Source organism: Astatotilapia calliptera, chromosome 13 (assembly GCF_964374335.1).
Source record: "Astatotilapia calliptera chromosome 13, fAstCal68.1, whole genome shotgun sequence".
Lineage (NCBI taxonomy): Eukaryota > Metazoa > Chordata > Actinopteri > Cichliformes > Cichlidae > Astatotilapia > Astatotilapia calliptera.
Window position 1 is genome coordinate 5,549,498 of NC_137434.1, and position 20,440 is coordinate 5,569,937.

The 20,440-nt window shown below is 41.9% G+C and overlaps 1 protein-coding gene across 1 annotated transcript in view; it reads right to left on the reverse strand.

Moving 5' to 3' along the window:
* The window catches only part of thada (THADA armadillo repeat containing), a 119,448-nt gene that overhangs the window by 78,138 nt on the left and 20,870 nt on the right, over positions 1 to 20,440 (reverse strand). The window contains exons 22-27 of the mRNA XM_026190295.2: positions 18,699 to 18,808; positions 14,726 to 14,858; positions 12,552 to 12,674; positions 12,255 to 12,377; positions 11,977 to 12,068; positions 688 to 777 (exon numbers count right to left, since the gene is read on the reverse strand). Of these exons, the coding sequence (XP_026046080.2) occupies positions 688 to 777; positions 11,977 to 12,068; positions 12,255 to 12,377; positions 12,552 to 12,674; positions 14,726 to 14,858; positions 18,699 to 18,808 (671 nt within the window). The remainder of the gene's footprint in view (positions 1 to 687; positions 778 to 11,976; positions 12,069 to 12,254; positions 12,378 to 12,551; positions 12,675 to 14,725; positions 14,859 to 18,698; positions 18,809 to 20,440) is intronic.

Genomic DNA, 20,440 nt, shown 5'->3' on the forward strand with positions numbered 1-20,440 from the left:
CTCTTACCTCCAGTCCTGCAGCGTATGGCTACAGTTTGGTGCGGTTGGTCTGTTTGGGTGGTGCGATACGCTGAGATGTGGGAAGTCAGACAGCCGGGATCTGGTTCCGTGGGAAATTTGCAAATGTTTTAACAAGGGTCGCGGGGTGTAGGGGGGAATTGTGAAAGAGCTGGCCTGAAAGAGCTTTCAATTAATTGGATCCATATTAAGATAAGGCCGCCTGGGCAGCTGTTGGATGACTCATATGCTTTTAAAAAGGGAGTCTGGAGTGAGCTGACAAAGATAAGACCGATGAACCCAAGTGGACCCAACTCTCCACTCCAAAAACTGTAGCAAAATCTCAACAAGACATTTGTTTTATTCGCTCGTAAAGCTCTGTGCTTTGAACAATTGTCTGTCAGCTAAGCAGTTTAGAAAAAGGCCCACATGAGAATTCAATGCAGAGGAAAAAGAGCCGAGCTCTTTGAGAAAAACCTAGCTTCCGGACTGATGAAAAGTTGCGCTATCCTTGCTTCTTCCACCAGAAAGCCTGCCAGTGAAAAGCACCACTGCTTAATCAGCTTAAGCAAACAAAAAAGGCTGTCTTGTAGAGCTGAAATGCAAGTCAAAGTGAACCCATAATAGGACCAAGGATGTGCAAAAAGCCACGGCAAGTGTGCGTGTGTGGATTTAAGAGCGCCGCCTTACCTTTCCACTGTGGCTGCAGCTTCCTCCAGCTGGTTCAGAAGGAACGGGTATAGAGCCGGAAAGCGGGTGAAAAACTCTCGACCCGTCATCCTGCAGGCAGAGAGAGAGAGAGAGCTCTTACAACGACAATCAGAAATAAGGATTCACAAACAAGCATCTTTGATATATTCGGTGAAGTGTATAGTAAAGGTTCCATATAAAATACGATCTGCCAATTCATTAGGTACACCTGCTTAAGCGCTCATAGATGCCAATACCACAATGTATTCAGACGTGTAAACATGGTCAAAATGACCATAGCATGGTTTTCAGAAGCAGGCAGGTATTTCAGAAACTGCTACTCTATGAGGAGTTTCCCACACAAGCATCTCTAGGGTTTACAGAGAATGGTGAGGAAAACAAAACATATCCAGTGAGCAGAAGTTCTCTGGGTGAGAAGGCCTTGTTGATGTCAGTGGACTGGCAGAACTGGCAGTAAAGCAACTACCTGTTACAATCAGGTATGCAGAAGACCATCTCTAAACACACGTGCAGATGGGCTACAGCAGCAGAAGACCACACTGCTCCTGTCAGCCAACAGCATGAAATTCAGGGTAGAATTCCCATGACAATAGAAGCTTGGAAAAACATTGGCTGGTCTGATGAGCCCCGATTTCTGCCGTCATATTTGGATGATAGTGTCAGCATTTTGAATAAATGACATGAAAAGACGGATCCACCCTGCCTTTTTTTAATGATGTGGGCTGGGGGTACGTCCAGGACCGCTGTAGCACCAACTGAACATCATTTAAATACCACAGTCTACTCTACCTGAGTACTGTACCCGTCAAGTAGCAAAAATGCCAAGTCACAAAGCTTAAACCATGAAAGTGGTGCGGCTCAGCCCCCAAGGACGTCGACCTAGAGGCAGACCAAAGCGGAGATGGATGGACCGAATCAAGGACGACGTGAAGAAGATCGAAGCCGATCTGACCGACGCCCTTGACCGACCCAAGTGGAGACGACTTTGCAGAAAAGCGGACCCTGCAACCGAGCGGGAAAAACGCTAGGAGGAAGACAAAGCTTAAACCATGAAAAAAAAAAATGGCTTGTTGAACATGACGATGAGTTTAATTGACTAAAATACCCTTTAAAATCAGCTCTGTCTAATAGAGCACCTTTGGGATGTGGTGGAACGGAAGATTAATGCTACGGAAAACCAAAAGTCATAAGAAACGTTTAGAGAACTTGTGGTCACACACTGTGGTACGACACGTTTCACACCAGGTGGCATCCAGCTTTAACACCACCACCAACAAGGTAGCTGCTGCCCCTGGATTATTTACTATAATCACATATATGAGATATATATATATAAGGGGTGCCACGATACTCGTATCGATATTGAACCGTTCGATACAGTGCTTTCGGTTCGGTACGCATATGTATCGAACAATACAACATTTGTAATTTATTTTATCAACTTTCCTTCTGATGATGCTGTCTGTGTTGAGCGCTCAGTATATCTGCGTTCGACTACTCCGCCTAGGCTGCACTGTGGAGCGCAGATCCACTGAGCGCTCAACACAGACAGCATAGTCAGAAGGAAGAGCGCAGGGCAAGCCAGCGAGACAGAAGTTAAGCTCTCCTTGCAACATGGCAAATTGAACCTCCCCCACCCTCATTCAGATCTGGCGTTTGGAATTATTTTGGTTTTCATGTGACGTATGACCCTGAAGGTAAGCGCGTCATGGACTAAAGTAAAACAGTATGTTGGATGTGCCACGAAATGCTCAATTACATGGGTGGGAACTAGTGTGTTAGCACAGTTAGCTCGTTAACGTGTTGGCCGTCTAGCCCCAAGCAGGGGTAGCTCGTTAACGGAGATTTGCCGTGTTGTGGCATTAACGTCATTTCAACGAGATTAACGCTGACAGCACTAGTGGGAACACAACGAATATGACTGCACATTTACGCCGACATCATCCTAGTGCAAAGATAAGTGGAAGCAGACAAAAACAACAAGCACGCATGCTACAAACTTTACCCGAGTCATTTAGACAGCCGTTAGCACATGATTCTCCTTATGGGGACCTGATATGTTTAATATTGTGGCGAGCTCAGACAAGGAGGAGAGGGAGGTGTCGTTTGGTCTTGTTTCCCGTGAGCTAGCCAGGGAGCACAGCCGTTTATTGACATCTGCAGAAGAACACTGCCGCTAGCTAACTGCTCAGCGCGGCAACCGCACAGCAACAACAACACACAGGGCGCCCTCTGACCCCGGAAGGACACACCGTTGCAGCGAGAGGGCGTCACCCGTCACTATGGCAACATAAACAAAACATAACTGTACAAACAGAACCCCGAACAGCCCTGACCCGCTACAATATGCTGCTGAGAATATAGCCCAGAAGAAGCGTATAGTATAGCTTTTATTTTGGAAAGAGCCATTTCTCTGTAATAAACTCTCTTTTCCAAAGATGAAAAATCGCTAGCCCGACGTCCCGGGGCTAGCGATTTTTCCAGTCGGGCTATAAAATCTATTTCTGCCCTGCCCGTCGGGCTATTGTAGGAAGGAAAACTATATGTCAATGCTTTTGCATTCTTTCGGAAATGTAGCTGGGTAATTATGTTATTGGCATCGGTGAGCCACTGTCAATATGTGACATATTGAAATCGCGTTTGAATTTGGGCTTGTTTTTTGCTTTCACTTTGCAATCGCGCGAACTGTGTATAGAGAGCGACAGCACTGATTGGTGAGTGATGATAATTTGCGCACCAATTCCTCTGACATCGTCTTATCAATCGTTAGCTTACTATGCAAACATGACAAGTGAAATCTCCCGCGGCTTAAACATGTGAGAGGTTGATCGCGCAGAGAATCGCTGAGCTTATGTGAGTGCGTGTGTAAAAGCAGCAGGATATATATTTCACTACGATGACCTGGATGACTGAGAACCTTCACAGACAGATATATATTTTAGTTCTGCTGAGCCAAATAAGACAGGTCAGGGTGAAGAAGTGACAGCCAAAGAAAAGCTTACCACAAAACGGAGAAGTTATGACAAATCAGACTATAAGGCAAAAAGAAAGTGCAGCTTTATGGTTTCATGGACAAAAGAATTTCTGTGGCTGCAATATGACGAGCTAAATAACCGGGGCTGCACATAAGTGGTCCGCAGGTGCGCATTCGCTGTCAAAATAAAAAACGCGCACAAGATATGAAGTTGCAACGCGTGTTGGCATACATAAGATTTTCTGGAGGAGGACAGACATTTGTTTAGAACTCTTAAAGATGTCGAAGAAGCTCCTTTAAGCAATTACTTTGGTGTTCCTCTACCTCCAAAGAAATGTCAGAAGGAGTCCGAACCACAAAAGAAGCACGTATTCTCGGAAAAGTGGTTGCAGGAGGTGAGCTGGCTTCAAACAAATGATGAACGCACAGAGATGTGGTGCGGAATGTGCCGTGAAAATCCCACTCTAGCGGACAAAAACAGCCTTTTATATGGACGCAAACGCGCGTTGCAACTTCTTATCTGGTGCGCTCTTTTATTTTGACAGTGAATGCGCACATGCGGACCACTTATGTGCACCCGTGTAAATAACATAGTGTTCTGCCGGGTGTGTTGTCGACTGAGAAATCGAGAGAAAACCAACAAGTGCCTTTGTTACTGGGACCAGTCATTTTAAGAAAGGCCCCCATTAGAACCCATGAGAAATGCAAAAAAAAAAAAAAGAATAGGTAGGAAGTTAAAACCCCAAGTTAGTATCATCATGTGGTCCTAAATTTATACACCACTATATAGCAGTTTAAAGAATATACTGTCTTTAATGCTGTTTAAGCTACATTATTTACATAGGTTTTGTGGAGATGCAGCAAAAAGTTTCAGTTGTGATCGGACAAAAAAAACAACTTTTCTACATCAGTCAGTTTTGTAATTTGTTTATATAGATTGTATTTGATTCGAGAGGATCCATCTTTCCATCATTAAGGCTCACTGGGACATGTGGTAGAGTAGCTGATATAGGGTAGTGTTTACCCCTTAATTTTAAAGCCCTTGATTTGATTATTAACATAATCAATGCCCCCAAATTGCTCTGTAAGGCAGTGTTCAAATAGGCTTTATTCTTTCCAAAACTGCATCCCTCTGATCTTTTGTAGTAGCACAGCACTTTCCATAACACATTTAAGTTCTATATTTAGCTTAAAATAAATTTCACCATTTGAAAAAAGCAGAAAAAAAAAAAAAGAAATGCATTATTGCTCAGTCTGCACTCTCTTTCCCAGAACAAACACCAATTGCAAATAACATACTAAAAATAAACCTGAAAAATCTGTTTAGAACAGCGTACTATGTTGCAAAGAGTGAACTACCACTGGCAAAATGTAGCAGTCTTTGCAAACTTCAAAAAGCAAATGGCCTCGATCTTGGTTCCACTTGTCTCTTACCCGTGACTTCAGTGGAAATTTCAAATTCAGGATCTGACACAGACTGATTCATGTCCTACACAGTTCTTACAAGTTCATAGAAATTTCTGTTCAGTTAGAACCAAGTATTTGAGTTGATGATTGTAATTTTTATACAATGTTGTAATTTGTTTTTCAACAATATTGTAAAGGAAACAAAGCAGGAAACAAAACATCAATCAAAAAATTGCTCTCTTTTTTATTCGGGCTACTTACATTTATTTTGGGCTACCAAAAACTGAAGAGTCCCTGCCCGAAGGGCTACCAGGGATTTTGAAATTTTGAGAGCCCTGAGATATATTTATTTTTTTAATTACTTTTGTTTCAGCAACATTAAATTTAAAAACTGTACTTTTGAGTTAAAATATATATTTATAATTTTAATAAATGACAAATTAAAAAGGCATGAACATTTTTTTGTATCGAAAAAATATCGAACGGTGACACCAAAGTATCGAACCGAACCGTGAATTTTGTGTATCGTTGCACCCCATATATATATATATATATATATATATATATATATATATATATATATATATATATATATATATATATATATATATATATATATATATATATATATATATATATATATATATATATATATATATATATATATATATATATATATATATATATATATATATATATATATATATATATATATATATATATATATATATATATATATATATATATATATATATATATATATATATATATATATAATTAAATATACATACATATATGTGATTAATTTCAAGCTTGAAAAGTGCACATTAAAATAAATGCAAACTCAGAGCAGCAGAGGCTGAGGAACTTGCGATCCCTATAAATGGAATTCGGGTATTTTTTCTTGTTTTCCGAGCTGTAATGCAGGACTTCCTCTTGAAACTCGCAGGGGGCAGGCTTAAGCCAAAACTCAAGAAGGCTGCTATTAAACAGTCACAGGACTGCTCTCACACACTGTGTGCTGCTCTGCCTGAAGAGTAAATAGACTCTGACAAGTGAAATATGTGGAGCCCACCCTTTATAGCAGACACTGAAACATTAGAGTAACAAACCTAAAAAAGAAAGAAGGAATAAAGCTGGAAAGTTTATTACTTTTTGGATTGCTTGTCTGCGTCTATGAGGTTTGAAATATTATAGTCTGAAAAATGCTGGATGTAGAGCAAAGGAACATAGAAAGAAGGGTTGTTTGTTTGTAAGGAGAATTATTATGCAAAAAGAGAAATGAATGAAAATGAGCCCCTGTGGAAAAAAGTACTTTACCAGACGCCACTGAGCTAGAGTCGAAGATCGGAAGCAGCTGGGAAGCAAAACAGGAAGGTGATTTCAAGCTACAAAGAGATTCACAAGTAAAGCAAGTATAACGTTAAACAAGAGGACAAATAAAAAAGGAAACTAGTAGTTTTATTGTGCTCCAACTTGAGCTTCATTTACTTAAATTACTGTTAGTTGTGATTAAATTCCTATGTACCAGGAACTCCCCTTCTATAAAAGTGACAAACAGTACCAAGTCGAGCCATAGGCGATGGGGGGAGGGAGGTAATGGAGCGAGCCTCCTGCCAAATACTGAGAAGCTCTGATAAGGAGACGTTCTCAGGATAAATACTCTGTGTCTAAACAAATCAAACCTTAATGTTTGCTTACCCACACCTACAAATGGAAACCGATCTGTGTGTGGATCCATATATCCACTGCACCCCTTTTGCTGTCACATGTTTCTGCTTATGTATTCACACACACGTCAATAAAATGACAAACTTTATATTTAACACAGGCGGTCTCTCTGCTACAACCGCCATTCAGCCTCAGGGCCAATAAAGTTTTTATTTAACTCGACTCATCTAAATAAAGTCATTCCTAAAGGGAAGAGGTCTGCTCTGCCAAGCACTTGATCACAAGCGACTTTTTTTATTCGTTGTCGTTAGCAACAAATAAAAACGGTAAAACCATCGCGTGGCTCCGCCGTCCGCTTCTTTATTTTCCACATAAACCTTTCACAATAAAGCTGAAGATTCTGTTGAGAATTTTCAAAATAAACTGAATCAGGTGAAATAGTATGCAGAGCGTTTACGGACGAGACTCTAAAAAGAGCCGTCAGGTGCTAAAAAATAAACCTTAGAACAGGCTTTTCCCCGCAGCACGTCGTGTAATAAATACTCACAAAGAAACTGATGTAACACTCGACCTCAGGTACACGCCGCCCAGCTGAAAACACTGCACGCAAATCAAGTTGCCCGAGATTCACCGAAAATGTAACATTTTTGTGATATATAACGTTGTCGGGACGATAAATGTCACATCGGGATATGAGATTTTGGTCATATCGTACAGCCCCGCAGAGGTGTATGTGAAAAGGTCATGTCTTGTTTGTGGGTTCATAGTTTTTACACCAACAGGTGACGGAGAAAATAAACTAAAAGTATTTTAATAGCATCTGTTTGTCTGGGACAGGTCTCTCTTACAAATGAGACATTGGATCTCAATGTGACTACCTGTATAAATAAAGGTTAAATAATATTTAAAAATACATTTTTATTCTTCTTCACTACATTTCACGGCCAAAAACTGTTTATTTTCAGTTATATTAACTATGAGATATGAATCATGATTCCTGCAGTGCAACAATTTGATCACACAATTTGACTGAAGTGCTGACACGCTTCAATTGATAGAGTTGTTGGACTTTTTCGACTGGAAACAGTCCAATGACAACTTTTAGAGTGAAATTTTAAATTTGCTTCTCATTCTGATGAAGACGGTGCCTCAGAATGACCTTTTTGGCCATTTATAGGAGCGAGAACCACTGAACTAAAATAACTGTCACGTAGCTGCAGCCATCATCAGGTTGACCAGCTACAATAGCACAACAGTGTTTGCGCAATGATACATCAGCGGTTACACACTAGCTCCACACATCCGCCTATAAAAAAAAACAAACATAATTTAAATATAGCTTGCCTAATAGGTAGTTTCCTTTTGCAACTCTGCACAACTTCCCATTCTGATCGTTCGCACTTGTAGATTTGCAGCGCATTCTGTGAGCGTAGATGGGGAAAAGAGGATGAAATCTACCGAGAAGGGTCATTTGTAAACAAATCTATTTGTAGGTGGGGCCAAAAATGGAGTTTTCCAAGGAAAGTTTCCCGCAGCGAAGTGGCACAAAACACAGTTGGGGTCATTCGTGGTGAATCCTCTCCCTCAGAAAGAAAAACGATCGATCGCACTTCTGCCTTAAGTTTCGATCAGAACAGGCTCTTTGAAAACTGCTGTTTGGTCTCTGAGTTAGTTTGAAGGATGAACAGATTTAAGATCAGATTTGGTTTTTGATTTTTTAGGGGAAGTCGTAGCATTTTCTTACTGCTCCTTAAGCCCATTTTTCTGATAACATATCAAATATAAAGACTACAGCACAAGCAAATCAAACTGTGCTGCTGAAGTTTAAAGTGAGAAAAAACCTGACACTTACTTGATCCCAGAGCATTCCCAGTATCTTAACACCCGGGTTAGCACACACTGAATGGATCCCAGGTTCCTTTTTCCACTGCTATGCCAGAGCTTGTTACAACTGGTAGGTTTTTTTGTTGCTTGGAGTGCAGAGTACAATCTTTGCTCTGTCAGTTTTGTTTATGCTCACGTTTATCTCAACAAACTGTATCGGATCAGCATCACTGTGCGGTCAGCAAGAGGGCCCAGAGCCTGGAGCTTAGTGGAACGGCGATCGGCAAGCAAACGACGCGCCTGAATGTGAGCAACTTCAGAAAATACACAGCTGAAATTCCCACACACCCCGAAATGCTCAGCCCTTTTAAACACACAAATACACATAATGACACAAATAAACTGGTTTGTGTGAGAAAGAGAGATGCGTTTATGCTCTGGCTTCAGTCGACCAAGAACACACACACACACACACACACACACACACACACACACACACACACACACACACACACACACACACACACACACACACACACACACACACACACACACACACACACACACACACACACACACACACACACACACACACACACACACACACACACACACACACACACACACACACACACGAATATTAGACTGGACAAGCTGTCACAATACATTTTCTGCTGCCACACTTCACAACCATAAAATCACGGTAATAACACAGACCAGACTTTGGAAAACACTCAAATTCTCAGAGACACAATTATAAATGAGACGCAGCTTTCTGGACCCGCGCATATTATGACTAACATGCTGCAAGAAGAGAAAAATAATCAGAGACCAAGAACACTAAAACACAAACATGTACCTCTGAAAGTCAAATGAAAGATTCAGGGATCAAAAGCTAATTCTCTTCACCATCACTTATTATTTGTTATTAACTGTAGCACGCTCACACTCCCACAGGCACATAAAAATAACTCCCTGCATTAATAACGAGAATAAACAGATAAGGAGGAAGTGACTAACAGAGAGCTATGCAGAGGGCTCGACAACAGACTGAAAACACAAGTAAAAGCAGACAAGATAAAGTGCAGCATTGTTAGCTTGGTTAACGTTCAGCGGGCTTCAGTAAGGCAGACAGTAGAAACACAGCACAGGGAACCAGACTGAGCACGACCCAAAACCCTGGGAAACTTTACCCCAGATTATACACGCAGTAACAAATCTCTTCTGAGCTGAATATAGACGCTGAACATAAGTGTCGCACAGGCAGCCAAACAGTACATGCACATTATTACCATGTTTGTTTTAATGTGCTCAGAATATTAGACGGATCCCTGTATCAGTTTCACCGGAGGAAAATAAGCTATCAGTCATGTGAGGGATTTATATATTATGGTTACAAGTTGTGCAAGGCCACTCTGCAGGGTTAGGGTAAGGGCAGTGAAGTAACGCTTAACAAGACGCAGAATCTACAGTCGGGCCAACAGCTCTGTGGTTCTGACAGCATGCTAATATTCTTGTGCTGACAGGCTGATTTCATACAATGTTTTTATTCACAAAAACAAAGCACATAAAGAACAAAGTGGGAGCTGGGATGCAGAGAGCCTAGCAGTGCTCCCATCATTAGTGAGTGGTCTTATCAGCTTTCACCCCGTAATTACCACTGAAAAGGTTGAAAACCAACCTTCACACCAGCCGGATATTCTGCAGCCGTACAGCTTTACAGCAATACATCGAGCTGGCAGCCAGAGGAGTCGAGTCCCCTCGAGTTGTGCTCAATGCCTCCTATCAGGCAACCTGTTCAACTGCCTTGCGATCAAAGGTCGTGAGTGTGCAGCACATCCAAGATCTGGGCAACCAGAGAGCTCCTCACGAACTCCTCTGAACACCAAAGTATTCTAGAGGGAGGCCATCTGCGTGACAGTTCAAGCTGTACAGGACAACCTCAGAGGTTTGTGTTACGCAGCACTTATTAGCAGGTATCTGTGCGCGCTGTGAGAGTCAGAGACAAAATGGAAGATCGCAAACCAACTATCCAGTTATGCTGCGCTCGAGTTACAAACAACAGATTATAAAACATACTTAGAAAGAACACTCGATAAGCACAGGCTATAATTTTTAATTTCAAGGTTTCCAAACACTTGGATGGTGGTTTGACAAGGCTTTGGGAGCCTGTTAGAATTTAAGACTCTTTCTGAAACCTCAGGAACAATCCACAATCTTTCAAACAATCTCTGACAGCAGAGCTGATAACCTTCCAGCTAAAATAACGAACAGATACATTTGTCATTTACACAAGCCAAAACCCATTCTGGGTGACGGTTGTAGATCAGCACATAAATATATCATCGTATCCAACACTCAGCATCTGACAGCTCTTCATCACCTGCGCTGTTGGGACTGCTAGTCTAAACATTACCGTCTTACTGCTTTTAAAGACAAAGTCTTCTTAAACGCCAGGTCTGAAACCAGGATTTCTTTCAGCTCTGCTTAGTTTTATTTATTCTAGAGCAGTTCACAGCAAAAAATGGGTTTATAAGTTAGATCCTACAATATTAAAGAAAGAACAGACATGATCAGCACTTGGTGACAGTGGAGAGGAAGAACAGCTGGAACACTCAGAAAAACAAACTCCTGCCAACACTGGCTGGTGCTGAGAGGAAAAATGTGATCGAGCTCTTAAATTTTTAATAATTCAAGTTTCATAAAACAAGTTTCAGATTTAGTGATTCCATTCTCTCCGTTTTTAATCATCAGCCACTCTGTTCTCTATGTAAGAAACATAAAAGCACCCCGAGGTGCAAAAAGTGCCTTTTTTGTTATGTTGTTGACCTCATCTGGGAAGACTCAATTACTTTTCATATTATATCAGTAACAGTAATTTAGTTGCAGATTACATTTCCAAGCAAGACTTCCCCCTATTCTGTGCTTCCCATGTCATTTCCTTGTTGATATTCCAGGAACAGAGGAAAACCTGCATCCTGCAGTCAGGAAGCCTGAGCAGAGTGAAAAACTGCCCTTCAGCCTGGGTGGTGTTACAACAGCACCCCTTTGTGGTTAAATGGTAACATAACCAGTGTTTAACTGGGCCTTTTTTATTATCTCGGCTTTAAGAACATGCAATGAGTGTTTGATTGTTGCTGTTGTTGTAGTACAAATATGGATTAATTACATTCATTGAACTGCAAATTTTGATTTAGATTTCTCATTTTATGTCTGTTGAATTATGTGATTTTTTTGTTTGTTTGTTTATTTTAAGGCAAATAATGCTCACTATTAAACAAGAGCTTTTTTTAAACTAGTATTTGTGACTTTCTTGACCTTTTACGCACTGATGCACACAGCTTGAAACTTGAACGCGGTAGGTGAGTTCAAGAGAGGCACGAGAAGCAAACCTGTTCTTTTTCGAGTGTTCGTCCTTCCCTTTCTTCACGCCAAAAATCCTTGTGATCACAGTGCTGAAAAGAAGAGTAGAGGAGTTCCTCACCTGGGAAACAAAACAAATGGAGGTTAAGAAATTGGAATACGAAGAGAGAGAAATTATAAAAGCTAATTATCACCATGGGTTAGTGAGTAACCGCCGATCAAGTATGCACTCCAAACGTTGGTTTGTTGTGATGTTCAGATTACAATAAATCGAGGTAAAAAAAAAAAACAGGAAGTAAAGACTCACTGCCCAGACAGGAGAGGTGAAGCCCAGCACTGCAGCCTGCATCCCTTCTGAGACGAAAGGAACAATGTTTTCCCCCAGACGAGTGTCCCTGTACAGAGCTCTGAGGATGTTCAGAGCATGGACCTGTGAGCCACAGACAAAATTCCACCTTGAATACAGTGTCAGAAACATTAAGGCGATAATAAAAATGACCCTTTGTGCTTTTACAAAAAATTGTGTTCAGGAAATCTCACTTCCTGATCTGTGAGGCTAGATCTGACTAGAATTATGATTAATGAAGCTGCTAGGTGGCGAAACCTGAGGCACGGTGGAGGTGTCAGTGGTCTTGTCAGCAGAAGGCATGGCCAAAGCGATCAGCTCTCTCATGGTCATCTTCAACAGGCTGCAGCTGGACGACTTGGGCTCAGAGGAGAGCAGAGCCTGGGCAAGGGGAGAAAAAAAACAGATAATGCTACTGTGCCCATCTTTTGTTTGTGAGGGGCAGCCAATCAGACGACTTACAGGGAGCTAAAACTGCTTTATTTCCAACTGAGGATGAAGTGAGGGGCTACAAAGACCTCGCATGAGATAAATAAGGATTATTTTTGAACTGTGAGGCTTGCAAAGTCATTTTAGTTCAAGAATAAAACAACAGACATATCCTATTTTAAAGACCTCGCCCATAATGATTTTCTGTTTTTACTGATGAGCCTTTTCAAGAACCAATCACATGATGACATCAGGTGTGATATCCTGTGGGAGTGCTGGTACACTGCAAATAGCCCCTTTGCAGCTACTGCATCCGTCTATTAAATAGTCTATGCTTCAGGGTTTTATCGTGGCCCGCTAAACTGAGTCACATTTATATGGTAATAACAAAAAATACATTCATAAAATCCCATAAGTTAGTCTGTTCTGACAGGCTGACTGAACGAGATCATTTGTATGAGCTCGGAGTGGGAGATGGGAATGCGGGAGTGTGTGTGGAGGTGACGGCACTTTGCTGTGTGAGAAAGAAGTCATCTCTGCTGGAGCTGATGCGAGCCAGATGTGTCTGACCTACCTGGCTTATGGTAAAGACTTAGACCTTGAAGGATAAGATGGAGAGGGTGGGGCATATCTGGCTCTTATGAACTCTGAGGTTAGAAGCAGAGGAAGCCAAGACGAAAAGGAGGGCTAGCCTGGTTCCTATGAACTAGTCAGGACCAGCATGAGCCAGCCTTCCCGGATCTGACTCCATGTCTGTCTAGGAATGTGGTCTGGAGTTCTGCCAAAGTGGCAACTTCTTCTTCTCAGACTTCCTCTGCTTCATTCACCTTCATCTTATCTTCTCCGTCTCTCTTCATCCTCAGTTTTAATCACCCAGCCTACTTGTCAGGCTCTGTCCTGTTAAAGCTCTTCTGTTATGTTACTATTCATCACAGATAATGTTTAGAAAGTCTTAAAAAACAAAAAGAAAAGAAACAGGATCAGGAAGACGTCAGAGCCCTTAAAAGTCAATTTCAGAAAGTCGGTTAAATTAATTTAAGACTAATGTGAAGCATCCCGTTCAATCAAGCTACGAGGCGCACGTGCCTCACACACACGAAAACAAGCGAGTCAGTGACATCACCGACGCGGCTGTCTGACCAAAACCACAAAAGAAGAGTAAGCCGCTTCAAAATGACTGCTGATAACATCCCCTCAGTCACGTCTAGTTTCGATATTAGGAATCAAAGGAAGTGAAGACGCGAGCTGAGACTAAATAAGAGTCAGAGACTAACACAGTGTTAGTAATATGTGGGACTACTGACGGGAGGGACAACCAGAGAGTGTGAGTGTGAGTGAGTGAGTGAGTGAGTGAGTGAGTGAGTGAGTGAGTGAGTGAGTGAGTGAGTGAGTGAGTGAGTGTGTGTGTGTTGTACGTGAGGGGGGAAAAAAAAGATGGCTAGATTAGGAAACGGAGTGTTCTTCCAGCACGAGTGCTTCACCGGTATGCCAAGAACTGCTTATTGCGCTACTTTTGGGAGTAAACAGGAACAAAAACACACAAGGTTTCTATTGCAAACCCTAATTTTGACCAAATGGTTACTGCTTATGGTCCTCGTTTTGTCTTCGGGATGACCGCTGCAGTTGGCAGTGACACATTTCTATTTGCAAAATAATTTTTTTTTTTTTAAATCTGGAAGTTTTATCAGATGAAGCAAGAGAAGCAATCAGCTGCAACAAAGGGTCACTGTGTCCTGAGAGAGTTATACTCATGAAGAAATTGGTGTGACCACCAACATGACCACCACTCTACCGCACACTCTGCAGCAGCCAAGTCACAGGAATGTGATGTTTACTGACAAGCCTGTGGTTTCTGAAGTGTCGGAAATTTAAACATTAGGCTCTTGCCAACACTTAGAGTCAATAGCAAGTCCAGCAACAAATCTGAAACCTTACAAGCACCCTTTGCATCATCTTTTAGCCCATTTGTTCTGTTTATATCTTTAAAAATATTGCTTACACACCTGGATGTAGAAAGGTATTCCAGCGCTTCGTCGCGTGGCGCACAGCTTAGATGATGGGTCGCTGGATTTGACCTCTTCCAGAACCTCAGAAAGCCAGCGAGCAGGAAGCTGCTGCAGGGCCTCACTTCCACTCCTTATACACAAACACACACAAAACAATGACATGGATGTAAGCAACAAAGACTGAAATCTTTTAAGTTTCCCTGTGCACTGTAGTCCACACATGAGTAAAGTCATACTCATCATTTTCCATATACACAAAACCAAAACAGGCCACTCTCATCAAACCTGGATACATGCTCGCATGTTAAAAACCCCGCTGACAATCAGACAGACCCCACAGTAGGTTTTGGGGTTTTTGTTTCAAACTGATCATCTATGAAGCAGCTCTGGTGGACACACACTGATCTGTTACTTCTGTAACAAACAGCTGTTTGACAAAAGCCAAATAAGCAGAGTGGGCAAATTAAAACAATGACATTTGTGGGAAAGAGTAAAGATGTAGTACTGATGCATAATCCAGCCTCACAGTGAGGGCGCAAACATCATCATGCAGTGAATGCGTACTGAAATCCAGTTTTCTGTTTCAGAGTACTTGTATCCAGATGTTCCTTCCCAGTATACTGCTGGTATTAAAGTACTCAATATAAAAAAATATGTATAAAAACAGCCACATGTTGAACAGAGCAGTACACGGCACTTGTTGCAAATAAGAGTGAACACAGACACTGAAACAGTTTGCTAAAATAACCGGCTAGCTGAGCCAGCAAGCTAACAAATACTTTCTTTTTAAAAGCAGGTAGCTGCAAATAATCAATAAACAGTTAAAGTAAAAGGTTTTGAATAAATGTTAAAATATATAACGCAAAATATACACTGGTGAAAAGTTGGCTAAATTATTGACAAAGTAAAAAAGCAATGAATAAATGTTCCAATAATATCCCAAAAAATGTTAATGGTGAAAACAGCTAAAAGGAGGAAAATGGTCACAAGTGTTAGCGTGAGTGGCTTTGTCAGTAATAGATAAATAGCTAAAATGCAAAATAAAATTGGTGCAATAAAATTGTATAAGTGAGAAATACATTCCCAATCAAAAGTTTAAGACAACGTGACAAATGGCAAAAAAAATAATCATATAATAAATCACGAGGGACGCTCTCTGCAACATCTGGACAGAGCCAGTGGCCGTTTGACGCCCCTGCACCTCCTGAAGGAAAAAGCACCCCAGACCATTGTGGCGCCGCCTCCACTGTGACGCGTAGAAAAATCTCGGGTGGGATCTGCTTGTTGTGTCAGCAACGTTGGAAACCATCAGGACCAATAAGGTTACATTTTTTCCTCATCAGAGAAGAAAACTTTCTTCCACCTTTCAATTTCAGTGACAGTGATCCCAAACAAACACACCAACCCAAACCAATTAAGCACTGGCCTCTCCCCTCAACATGTGTGGGACCATCTTTACAGAGAATGGGCCAAAGGGCAGCCAACGTCCAAAGAAGAGCTTTGGATGTCCTTCAAAAAGCCTGCAGAACTACTCCTGAAGACTTCTTAAAGAAATGACAAGAAAGTTTGCCTAAGAGAGTTCAGGTATGCTGAAAAGTAAAGTTGGTCATGCCAAATATTGACTTTCAAGCTTGTTATAACTGTCCAAATGGTGTTTTTGCCTTATATACTGTATTTCCATGCATCTATATGGCCCTTCAATAAAGGGCTGCAAATATTATTATGAGAGATGGTCTCAAGACTGTCTGAGGAGCTTGGAAAGAAAGCTACTGAAAGACATGACTATTAAGACATGACGTTCGACATGAACTGACATTAACTATATTTGTTTTACCGCAAAATTACGCTGTTATTAGTAGAACAACATTAAGTTTCTCCACTTCTGTTACAAACACAGCTATTTATGGGACTCGTTTATTTGTGCCTTTTGCACGAACGGTGGTGTTGATTAAGGGGTAAATGAGTTCATCTGACAGCACTGCTGGGGGCATGTCTCAGCACAAAAATGGAAACCACAGCTATAAACAACTGCAGATAGAAATTCACTTGTATAACCAAAGAATTTAGTCAAAAAGAAACAGAAAGGAGAAAGTGAAGATAAACGGAAAGAGTGAATGAAAGAGAAAACTGAGAAGAATGGAGAGAGAGACAAAGAGACAGAGTGAAAGAGTGCAAACACAGTGGAACACACCGAAGCCAGATCCCGAGGCAGAGCATCAAAAGGCTGCGGTTAAGCACCCCGCAATCAACACCCCATAACCCAGCACACGGCCTGCATACCATCCACACATTGCTCTTTCCCTCATGGAAACACACACTCGCATCCACACAAGCCAGCGGCAGGACGCACACACTCCCCGGTACTCCTACACACGACCGCTAAAATGTTACACAACGCACAGAGAGCCTGGTTTCTACACAAGAACAAAACAAGTGAGTTTTGTTTTAACTGCTCAGCACTGGGTGGTTCAAAGTCAACACTGCTGTGACGGTTTTGTGGCTGGTGACCCGCCGCAGGGCTAAAGACGTTTTCCACAACCCACCATTGAGGAAAACTGGGAGGTACATGAAAGTGAGAAATTCTTTCATGTCGTTTAGAATTAAAACAAATATTTTCTTCCTCCTCGGGAGAATAATAGAGAGATTATTTCTAGGAATAGCACAGGTGATGAGGACTTTGGCGTCATATGTCACTCCAGCCAAGTTTAACGCTGGCCCTGGCAGCACACTGGCACTGAGGCCAAACCAGGCTATTGCTCTTCACTGAGCAATTTAAGCGCAGGAAAACTGTCATTTTCTTTTCTCATACTGCAAAGAAGTGTTTTGCAAAATGCTGGTTTTCAAAGAAAAAGTTTGAAAATGTTATGAGCTATGAGTTGCACTTTTCTGTTTTTGTCTGAGATCGATTAATCTTTCAGTCTATAAGTTGTAGTTATCATTTCAAGAATTTGCAAGCTGAAGCTGAGATGTTTTTGTTTGATGTAGGACTTCAGGACCTCCTTTATCATATTTTCTGTTTCATAAGGGACCGAATCTTTTCCTGCAGTTTTGTTACGTGCAGAACGTTTTGCTGAAATGAGCAAAGACTTCCCTGACGCTGTCTGGATTGCAGCGTACTTTGCTCAAAAACCTATCCATGTCCCTGGTGCCTTTACACGTCTACAGACTACCCACACTGTGTGCACAAATGGGGACATGCAGTTTAGTAGGGTTAGGTTAACTGAGGATTCTAAATTGGGGCGCTCTGTCAGTGCACCCCAGGGTGGCTGTGGCTACAAGGTAGCTGCCTCCACCAGTGTGTGAATGTGTGTGTGAATGGGTGGATGACTGGATGTGTAAAGCGCTTTGGGGTCCTTAGGGACTAGTAAAGCGCTATATAAATACAGGCCATTTACCATTTTACCATAAATTGGCTACAGATGTGACAGAGTGGCGACCTGTCCAGGGTCGTGACCCGCCTCTCACCCTACACCAGCTGGGATAGGCTTGATTAGGTAACCCAAAGAAAATGGACGGATGGACGGGCACTCATACACCCCAAAACATCACAGATGTCTCTCCAAGATTTTCATGCTTTAATGATTTAATGTGTTTGACCATTAAAGGGTATTTAACAGTCTGACTCCACTTTAAAGGAGCTGCATGTTTCTTTTAATGAGATCGTCAGAGGCTTGCATGTTCGCCCTGTGCCAGCGTGGGTTTTCTCTGTCACCAGCAGTTCAGTTCTTTCACACCCATGCCTTTCTGCTGGCCATCCAGAGGGCACCAGATTAGAAATAAATCCAATTATCCAGCCTTGATTTATTTAGAGTGGATTATATCTGAAGAACATTACTGAGTGTGCTTGCCTACTGCTAATTACAAGGCACAGGGACACTCACTGTCGTGATGGAAGCTAATGCCCATGGCCGTCCAACAGTATCACCTTTCAGTCCATTTATGCTGAATGTGAACACAGACACATACGCACCTGCACAACATGTCTGTGAGGCGTACAAAGCCCACATAAGCCAGTTCGAAGGCGCCACGATGACGGGACTGCAGGAGCTGCTGACGGAAGTACAGGCCTACCCCCTCCACCTGCAACACAGAGAGAGAGAAAGAAAGGAGATCAGCAGCTGAACTGTAAGAGGTGAACTGTGTGGCTGTGTGTGTTCACATAACTTTCCTCCTGCTGCACTCTCCAAATGAAGTTAGTTATGCCAGTTTCAAAGGGTCAAAATGACATAAGTCATGCTATATGCACCCAGTGATGCAACCTTAACAAGGCCAGGCCACGAGCTAGTGCAGCAGATCCTGTTTTCTCAACTGGAGGCCTGCAGGGCCAAGATTTGCCTTCATGTTCAACAATCATACAGTAGCAGCGCTAGCTTTTAATCACAGGTCTATATGGAAAAGACCTGGAAGCAGGGTTGTTACACTTTGGTTCACAAAACAACTGTTGTGTCAATGTGGGATGTTGTGACATTATCCAGAATATTCCGACTTGTAGATGTGTTGCTTTCATCTTTGGCTACATGTCTGTCTATGGAAGGCTTTAACAACATACAGCACCAACAGAAGAAATGCAAAGTAACCATGGATTTCACAGGAGCAGGTTCTATTCATTATAATACTTGCAATTTGAGCGCTTTTGTATTCATTTTAGTACTTGAAAGGAAAAATGTACTTGTAGGATATTTTGATGTACTTGTAAAAATATGTAACGTCACGTTGATTCAAGTCTGCTTCAAACGCATTCATATTACTCAAAACTGGATGAACAGTTTGAAGATTTGACATCTGAGAGTGGAATTAACTGATGAGTCGGATGTCAAAGCGTAACTTAAAGAGTTGTTGCATATCTGAAAGACACAGAAAACACATTTATTGAAAAGGAAAAAAAAAAGCTGTTGGTCAACTTACTGCAAACAGATTCACCAAGTGGCTCGCTGTAGTTGGAGGTTCCCACAGTGACGGTGTCATGTTAGTTCTAGTGTGCTACGTTTTATCTTTCATTGAAACAATGAAGCATTTAGATCTGAGTGGATCCACCACAGTGGACTTTGTCTTTGTCAGCGCATGAATCAGCCTTTAAAGTCGAGCAATTATGTCTAAATACATCCAATAAACTCAATACAATTTCAAAACAATTACCCACCCACCACACTCCACCCTTGAAAATGACACAATTCCACTCGTGGCTCATTGAATGGTGGTAAAATGAACCATTTGGATAACCAGCTTGGTCATTTAGACAATTACTCAGAGCCTCACAGCTTCCAGCTGAAGGAAAAAAGCAGCATGGTGTACAAAAAATGGTTCTTCGCTACATTACCTAATCCCACTTTAGACTTTCCTCTGCTTGGCAAAGCAGCAACACTGGCTGCACTCTTGTTTTAGAGACACCACTTAGTTTTCAGCCAGGGAGCACTCTGCTCGTCAAGCGTGAGAGCGGCATGTCAGTAGCGTGACAAGTGCGTTCAAATAAGGATGCTGAGACATCCACATAATGGCCACTGTCAGTAAAACCATCCAGTTAGTAATAGTGTTAGCAGCATTATTCTAACTATACACACACACACACACAAGTCAGTGCTGTTCCTGCAGCAGTGTGTAAACTGGCGAGTGTGTTGCAGGTGAGGCGGCAGGGCGAGGCGGACGCAGAGCTCCACGGCCCTGTCATTAAGGCTGTGGTATCACCGCCACCACAGAGGCAGCCAGGCCCCGACT